This window comes from Colobus angolensis, unplaced genomic scaffold (genome assembly GCF_000951035.1).
Source record: "Colobus angolensis palliatus isolate OR3802 unplaced genomic scaffold, Cang.pa_1.0 Scaffold78, whole genome shotgun sequence".
NCBI lineage: Eukaryota > Metazoa > Chordata > Mammalia > Primates > Cercopithecidae > Colobus > Colobus angolensis.
Genome location: NW_012121598.1, coordinates 5,921,779 through 5,930,692, shown reverse-complemented (window position 1 = coordinate 5,930,692; position 8,914 = coordinate 5,921,779). Strand labels below are relative to the sequence as shown.

Sequence of the window (8,914 nt, the reverse complement as noted above, 5' to 3'; positions counted from 1 at the left end):
TGTTAGCCAGGATGGTCTCGATCTCCTGACCTCGTGATCCGCCCGTCTCGGCCTCCGAAAGTGCTGGGATTACAGGCTTGAGCCACCGCGCCCGGCCAAGAACTCATTTTGTTAATATCACTCATTTTAACCTGTTGCTGAGAGAGCGAGTACTAGGATGATATTTGTAGTATGTTGGCATCAAACAAGTGCTTTTATTAATTTAATACTCCTTCAGATTAATTTGTGTTATCAACTCAGTTTATAGTAGTCATTGATAGAAAAAAGAGAGCCCTCTACTTCACCTGAAAGCATATTTTAGTTTTTGGTGAGAGATTTCCTTAAATTCATTGCTATTTAAAAAGAAGATGGCTGGGTGCAGTGGCTCACGGCTATAATCCCAGCATTTTGGGAGGCCGAGGCAGGCACATCACCTGAGGTTGGGACTTTGAGACCAGCCTCACTAACATGGCAAAACCCCGTCTCTACTAAAACTATAAAAATTGGCTGGGTATGGTGGCGCATACCTGTAATCCCAGCTATTTGGGAGGCTGAGGCACGAGAAACACCTGAGCCCAGGAGGCAGAGATTGCAGTGAGAGCAGAGATCACACCACTGCACTCCGACCTGGGCAACTGGGTGACAGAGCAAGACTCTCAGAAAAAACAAACAAACAAACAAGCAAAAAAAACTCACGATCTAAATTTCAGCTTAGTAAGTAATTCAGGTCATTGTATAGTAACTTCGTTGGAAGTATGATTCAATAAAGAAAACTAAAGAATTAATATTGCTTGTATAAATATTTTCTTATCACCTTTCCTTCTGTTCTCATGTAATTTAGTGTTTTGTTTTTTTCTAGTTTATGTTATGATAGCAATTTTCTGCATTGCATCAGCAATGAGTCTGTACAACTGTCTTGCTGCACTAATTCATAAGATACCATATGGACAATGCACGTATGTATCTCTTACAGGAAATTTTATAATGTTGGTGTTCATAATTTAAAACAATACAAAATAGGAGTATTATTTGAAACCTATATAGTCTGATATACATTGGACCTATAGGTGTTTAAATTTAAATTTAAATAAAATTAAAAATTGAGTTTTTCATTCTTATTAGCCACATTTCAGGTGCTCAATAGCCACATGTGACTAGTAGCTACTATATTGGACAGCACAGATATAGTACATTTTCATCATCACAGAAAATTATATTGGACTGATAAACATTTTATTATGTCTCATTTGTTTTATGTAAAATCAAGACTTTTAAAATTGGTATTTCAGTCACTTTTTATGATTATGGTTAACATTTGCTACTTCTTATATCAAGTGAACTTTGTACTTCATCTGCAGTGTTAAGTATTTCAATCCGTTTTTTAGGATTGCATGTCGTGGCAAAAGCATAGAAGTGAGACTTATTTTTCTCTCTGGACTGTGCATAGCAGTAGCTGTTGTTTGGGCTGTGTTTCGAAATGAAGACAGGTATGAATACTCAATGTATTTGCTTTTAGATTAAGAATGAATTGTTTCCTATGTTGGCCTGATACTTATTGTGATTATTACGGAACTTTTTTGCTTCTATGCCAGAACACCAGTCTTGTAATGAACTACTTCTTAAATAAGCAGATCTTATGTTAATGCACTTGAACTCATATAGAGAAGGAAATATGATTTCAACACATACACTGAAATAGACTTTAAAAATATACTTAATTTCACGTCTGTAATCTCAGCACTTTGGGAGGCCAAGGCAGGTGGATCACCTGAGGTTGGGAGTTCGAGACCAGCCTGACCAAAATGGAGAAACCCCATCTCTACTAAAAATACAAAAAATTAGCTGGGCATGGTGGCGCATGCCTGTAATCCCAGCTACTCAGGAGGCTAAGGCAGGAGAATTGCTTGAACCCGGGAGGCAGAGGTTGCAGTGAGCGGAGGTTGCAGTGAGCCGAGATCACACCATTACACTCCAGCCTGGGCAACAAGAGTGAAACTCCATCTCAAAAAAATATATATATGTGTGTGTGTGTGTGTGTATGTATATATGTGTGTGTGTATATATGTATGTGTGTATATTTTTATATATATATACACACACACTTAATTTTGGTATAGCCACACAATAGAGTGCAATGCAGCTCTAAACAATGAAGATCTCTATGAATTGATATGCAGGGTGTTCCAGGAGAGAGAAAAAGAGAGACAGAGAGAGAGAGTATAGAAACAATCAAAATGTCCATCAAACTTTGAATGGGTGAATACATTATGTTATATTTACACAATGAAATACTATTCACCAATAAGTAAGCCTTATACCACATACACAAGTGTGAATGAATCTCAAACGTAATGCTAAGTGAAAGTAGATACAAAAGAGAACATACTTGCCGGGCATGGTGGCTCATGCCTGTAATCCAAGCACTTTGGGAGGGCGAGGTGGGCGGATCACCTGTGGTCAGGAGTTCGAGACTAGCCTGACCAACATGTAGTAGAAACCCCATCTCTACTAAAAACACAGAATTAGCTGGGTGTGGTGGTGTGTGCCTGTAATCCCAGCTATTCAGGAGGCTGAGGCAAAAGAATCACTTGAACCTGAGAGGCAGAGGTTGCAGTGAGCCGAGATCACGCTATTACACTCCAGCCTGGGGAACTAGAGTGCAACTCTGTCTCAAAAAAAAAAAAAAGAGAGAGAGAGAGAGAATATACTCTATGATATATAAAGTACAAAAAGGAGCACAATCTATACTTTTTAAAAAGTTTTATTTTTTAATTATGATGGGAACATAACTATATATATTTATGGGCTACATGTGATGTTTTGATACAGGCATACAATGTGTAATGATCACATCAGAGTCATTGTGGGATCCATCACCTCAAGCCTTTGTCATTTCTTTGATTGGGAACATTCCAATTTCACTCTTTTAGTTATTTTTACAATATACAAGAAGTTATTAACTGTATCACCTAATTGTGCTACCAAACACTAGATCTTATTTATTGTATTTAAGTATATTTTTGCACCCATTAACCATCTTCACTTTATCACCCCCACTCTCTACCTTTTTTTAGCCTCTGGTAACCATCATTCTACTATCTCCATGAGTTCAATTTTTTATTTTCTTAATTTTAGCTCCCACTATGAATGAGAACATGCAATATTTGTCTTTCTGTGCTTGGCTTATTTCACTTAACATGATGGCTTCCACTTCCATCCATGTCTTTGCAAATGACAAGACTTCATTATTTTTTGTGGCTGAATAATATTCCATTGTGTGTATTTGTATACTTTTATATATATATATATATATGTATGTATGTATATGTATAATATTTCCTCTATCCATTGATGGACACTTAGGTTGATTCCATATCTTGGCTATTGTGAATAGTGCTACAATAAATGTGAGAGTTCAGATATCTCTTTGATACTGAGTTCCTTTCTTTTGCATGTATATCCAGTGGTGGGATTGCTGGATCATATGGTAGTTCTGTTTTTAGTTTTCTGAGGAATTTCCATACTGTTCTTCATAGTGGCTGTGGTAATTTACATTCCCACCAACAGTGTTCGAGGTTTCCCCTTTTCCCACATCCTTGCCAGCATTCTGGGGTGAGATGATATCTTGTAGTTTTGATTTACATTTCTCTAATTGCAATCAGATTTCATCTGATTGGAGATGCTGAGCATTTTTTCATGTATCTGTTGGTCATTTGTATGTCTTTGGAGAAATGTCCATTTAGATATTTTGTCCTATTTTTAATTGGATTATTTGGTTTTTTTTCTATCCACTTGTTTGAGCTCCTTATATATTCTGGTTATTAATAGCTTGTCAGATGGGTAGTTTGCAGATATTTTCTTTCATTCTGTGGGTTGTCTCTTCACTTTCTTGATTTTTCCTTTGCCATGCAAAACCTTCTTGATGTGATTCCGTTTGTCCATTTTTGTTTTTGTTGTCTGTGCTTTTGAAGTCTTACTCAAGAAATCTTTGCCAAGACCAATGTCCTGGAGCATTTCTCCAGTGTTTTCATCAAGTAGTTTCACAGTTTCAGGTCTTAGATGTAAGTCTTTAATCCACTTTGATTTGATATTTGTATTTCTTTAAGTGAAAAAAGTGAAGTGCAAAAAAATATATAGAGTATGCTGTCTTTTATGCAAGAAAGAGGGGGATATAAGCAAATACAGAGATATCTGTTTATTTGCAGGAAGATAACCAGAAGAAAATATATACTTAAATTTATATTAATGTTTTATTAATAAAATTATTGAGATTGAAAGGATTTAATGGCCTAAAATTTGGGAAACAAAGCTCATACAGCTTTATACAGCTTCAGGTAGGATCATCAATGGATAATTACTCATGTCAATTTCTGATGGAGTAAGTTGCATAACTTGTTTTCTTTATGTTCAAGCTATTTGGATCTGTGTTAATACTGAAATTCTTTTGTTAACAGCTGTTTTCTAGAACGAGACATGTGTTAATGCACTTATGTCTGATACATGTTCTGAGGTAGCCTTTTCAACTTTTTCTTAGTATAATAACATTCATGATTCTACTGGGACAGTAAAATTACCAAATATGAATATATGAGGGGTTTTGTTGTTATGCTTGCTGTTTAATAATTGAATAGTCAGAAATCAGCCAGGCATGGTGGCGTGCATGCCTGTAGTCCCAGCTACTTGGGAAGCTGAGACATGAAAATCGCTTGAACCCAGGAGGCAAAGGTTGCAGTGAGCCAAGATCACGCCACTGCACTCCAGCCTGGGTGACAGCATGAGACTCTGTCTCAAAAAAAAAATGGAATAGTCAAATCATAGCAATTAAATGATATTACCTCCGTGATCTATGTCTTTTGAAAAGCTTCATCTAAACATTGATAAAGCAATAGAGTAATATCTTTTGATTTTAGGTGGGCTTGGATTTTACAGGATATCTTGGGGATTGCTTTCTGTCTGAATTTAATTAAAACACTGAAGTTGCCCAACTTCAAGGTAATGTATACAATACTACTTTGCTAGTTAAAATAGATTTTTAAAAGACAACTTTATTAAGGCATAATTTACCTACAATTAAATGCACCAATTTTTGGTGTACTGTTTATGGAAATTTTACGAATGTGTAACTTTGTAACCACTATGCCAGTGAAGTTGTAGAACATTTCTCATCTCTTCCAAAAGCTCTACCATGGCCTCTGCAATCAGTCCTAATCCCCAGGCCCAGTCAACCATTGATTTGCCAACTAAACTATTGTTGTTGTTGTTGTTGTTTTTCTTTTGTTTCTTTTATTTGTATAAATTTAAGGGGTTCGAGTGTAGTTTTGTTACATGGATATATTGGGTAGTGATGAAATGTGGGCTTATAGTATAATCATCACTCGACTAATGTGCATTGTCCCCATTAAGTAATTTCTCATCCCTCACCCCTTCTAACCCTTCCACCATGCTGAGTATCCAGTGCCTGTTATTCCTCACTCTTATCCATGTGTACACTTTATTTTAGCTAAATTTTGTTTGTTTGTTTTTGTAGAGATGGGGGTCTTGCTATGCTACCCAAGCTGTTCTCAAACTGCTGTCCGCAAGCAGTCCTCCTGACTTAGCCTCCCAAAGTGCTGGGATTACAGGCATGAGCCTCTGCACCCTGCCTAAAATATTTTTATTTATTTATTTGTTTGTTTTTGAGATAGAGTCTCACTGAGTCTCCCAGGCTGGAGTGCAGTGGTGCAATCTTGGCTCACTGCAGCCTCTGCCTCCTGAGCTCAAGCAATTCTCCTGCCTCAGCCTCCCAAGTAGCTGGGGTTACAGGCGCCCACCACCAAGCCCTGCTAATTTTTGTATTTTTAGTAGGGACAGGGTTTCACCATGTTGGCCAGGCTGGTTTTGAACTCCTGACCTCAAATGATCTGCCCACCTGGGCCTCCCAAAGTGCTGGGATTACAGGTGTAATTACAAGCCACTGTGCCCAGCCTGCCTAAAATATTTTTAATCATTCATGTAATATGCCAAATTCATAAAATCTTTAACATGACTAAATATCAGAGAAGCACATTTCTTTTTTTTTTCCCCCCAAGACAGAGTCTCACTCTGTTACCCAGGCTGGAGTGCAGTGGCAGGATCTCAGCTCACTGCAACCTCTGCCTCCCAGGTTCAAGTGATTCTCCTGCCTCAGCCTCCTGAGTAGCTGGAGTTACAGGCATGCGCCACCACGCCTGGCTAATTTTCGTATTCTTAGTAGAGACGGGGGTTTCACCATGTTGGCCAGGCTGGTCTCGAACTCTTGACCTCGTGATCTGCCCCGCCTCAGCCTCCCAAAGTGCTGGGATTACAGGCATGAGCCACCATGCCCAACCCACCACATTTCTTTGGTTCAGTGATTTTTTTAAAAAACAAGATAAAGATAAGCATTTTAATATGTAGAATAATAAAACTATACATAGTATTAACCATGAAAATAATATTTAAATGTATATTCATGTCTTTATTTGGACTTGAAAAATAATTTAATGCCTTAATTTCTATTTAGGAAGATTGACCTTTACTTTTGTTTCTTTCTTCAACAGTCATGTGTGATACTTCTAGGCCTTCTCCTCCTCTATGATGTATTTTTTGTTTTCATAACACCATTCATCACAAAGGTATGACCATTTTTGAAATGCGTGAAGAAACATGCTAAAAAATGATAATCTTAAATCTGCTCCTAGATTATTAATTTTGCAGATGTTTACCGCTGAGTGAATTCTAATTCTCTTAAAAGAATTGTCATTGAAATTGGCCTTTTAACTTTCAAGGCTTTAATCCGTTTTGTTAGATTTTAAAATGTCTCTTGACTGATACAAATACGAGAATATCTGTAATTTTCTTCCTTTTTTAAAGTAATTCTTCTTATGAGCTAAATGTTTACTGTAGGCAATATAGACAGTAAAAAAAAAAAATATCATTTCTGAAGCCCTAGTTTGAGACTAAGAAAGAGCAGCTGGAAATCGGAAGGCCTAGAATGTAACTCTGTAACCTTGCAACCATAGGCAAGTTAGCCCTTTCTGCTTGCATTTACTAACCCGTTGTATGAGGGAGTATTGCTAGCTATTCGTCTTTCCACCCCGATCAGTGGAATTCTTTTGGTTCCAACTTACAGAACCCAACCTAAGCCTTCTGTACCAAAAAGGCCCTATTTATCTAGGCTGTGTTTGTAGGCCAGTGTGGGGCTGGCGTCAAGAGAAACTAGACCCAAGGCCACATACTCTCCCTTTTTGCTTCTGTCCATTTGTTCATTCTCTCAGACTGGCTTTTTCCAAGAAGTTAGAATCAGAGCAACTGGCAGCTCCTAGGTCATATATTCCCAGCTCTGCCACTAGCTCTTCAGTAAAATGAGGAGAGGTGTTGGGTGAGTATGGTGGTCCTTAATTATTTGTCCAGCTTTTCTACCTTGGTCCTTTTCCTGTCTCATGAATATATTAATTATTGCTTAATTCCCCTACTTTCTCTCATTTTGAGTCTTGCTTTGTAACTTTATATTATCCATTTATCCTTTGTCACTCTCACGTATTTAAGAATTTGATATTCTCTACTTTTCATTCCTTCTTTTTTTTTTTTTTTTTTAAAGGCCGAGTCTTGAGACTGAAGTGCAATGGCACAATCCTAGTTCACTGCAGCCTCAAACCCCTGGGCTCAAGCCCAGGAGTCCTCACACCTTGGCCTCCCAGAGTATTGGGATTACAGGCATGAGCCATAGCGCGTGGGCTCATTCCTTCTTTACCCATTCATTAAACCTACCATCTGTGAAATCACTGTAAAAATCTACACTTCTGATATTTGCTATAATGACATAAAGATAAACTGACTCTATTGGGGAGCTAAAATTATAATAGGTAACAAATATAGTTAACGCCCCAAAATACAGCTAACCATCCAAACTTTTTTTTTTCTCTCTTCTTTGAGACAGAAACCTTTTTTTTTTACTCTTCTTTGAGACAGGATCTTGGTCTGCCGCCCAAGCTGGAGTGCAGTGGCTCAATTACAACTTACTGCAGCCTTAACATCCTGAGACCCAGGTGATCCTCCCACCTCAGCTTCCCAAATAGCTGGTACTACAGGGACACGCAATTACACCCAGCCAATTTTTGTATTTTTTGTAGGGATGGGGTTTTACCATATTGTCCAGGCTGGTCTCAAACTCTTGGGTTCAGGAGATCTTCCTGTCTCAGCCTCCCAAAGTGCTGGGATTTACAGAGATGAACCATTTTGGATATGCCTGGCATAACCAAACCATTTTACTAGCACCTCTCTGTCACTTAATTATGAGCCATTTGATTCATTGACTTCACCAAACAATAGTAACCTAAAAAAAAATTCATAGAACTAGTATTATGGGTTATAACTAAACTTACTAATTTGGCCATGTGCGGTGGCTAATCCCTATAATCCCAACACTTTGGGAGGCCAAGGCAGGCAGATCACTTGAGGTCAGGAGTTCGAGACCAGCCTGGCCAACATGGTGAACCTGTATCTCTACTAAAAATAGCAATAATTAAGAGGCCAGAGCGGGGGCGAGGTGGCTCACGCCTATAATCCCAGCACTTTGGGAGGCCAAGGCGGGTGGATCACTTGAGGTCAGGAGTTTGAGACCAGCCTGGCCAACATAGCGAAACCCCGTCTCTACTAAAAATACAAAAATGCCAGGCACAGTGGTGGGTGCCTGTAATCCCAGCTACTTGAGGGGCTGAGGCAGGAGAATCACTTGAATCCAGGAGGCAGAGGTTGCAATGAGCTGAGATTGTGCCACTGCACTCCAGCCTGGGCGACAGAGGGAGACTCTGTCTCAAAAAAAAAAAGAATCACTTGAACCTGAGAGGCAGAGGTTGCAGTGAGCCGAGATCACGCTATTACACTCCAGCCTGGGGAACTAGAGTGCAACTCTGTCTCAAAAAAAAAAAAAAGAGAG

At 38.6% G+C, this 8,914-nt stretch overlaps 1 protein-coding gene across 1 annotated transcript in view; it reads left to right on the top strand.

Moving 5' to 3' along the window:
• The window catches only part of SPPL2A (signal peptide peptidase like 2A), a 50,607-nt gene that overhangs the window by 19,862 nt on the left and 21,831 nt on the right, over positions 1-8,914 (top strand). The window contains exons 5-8 of the mRNA XM_011928612.1: positions 839-935; positions 1,365-1,466; positions 4,890-4,971; positions 6,537-6,611. Of these exons, the coding sequence (XP_011784002.1) occupies positions 839-935; positions 1,365-1,466; positions 4,890-4,971; positions 6,537-6,611 (356 nt within the window). The remainder of the gene's footprint in view (positions 1-838; positions 936-1,364; positions 1,467-4,889; positions 4,972-6,536; positions 6,612-8,914) is intronic.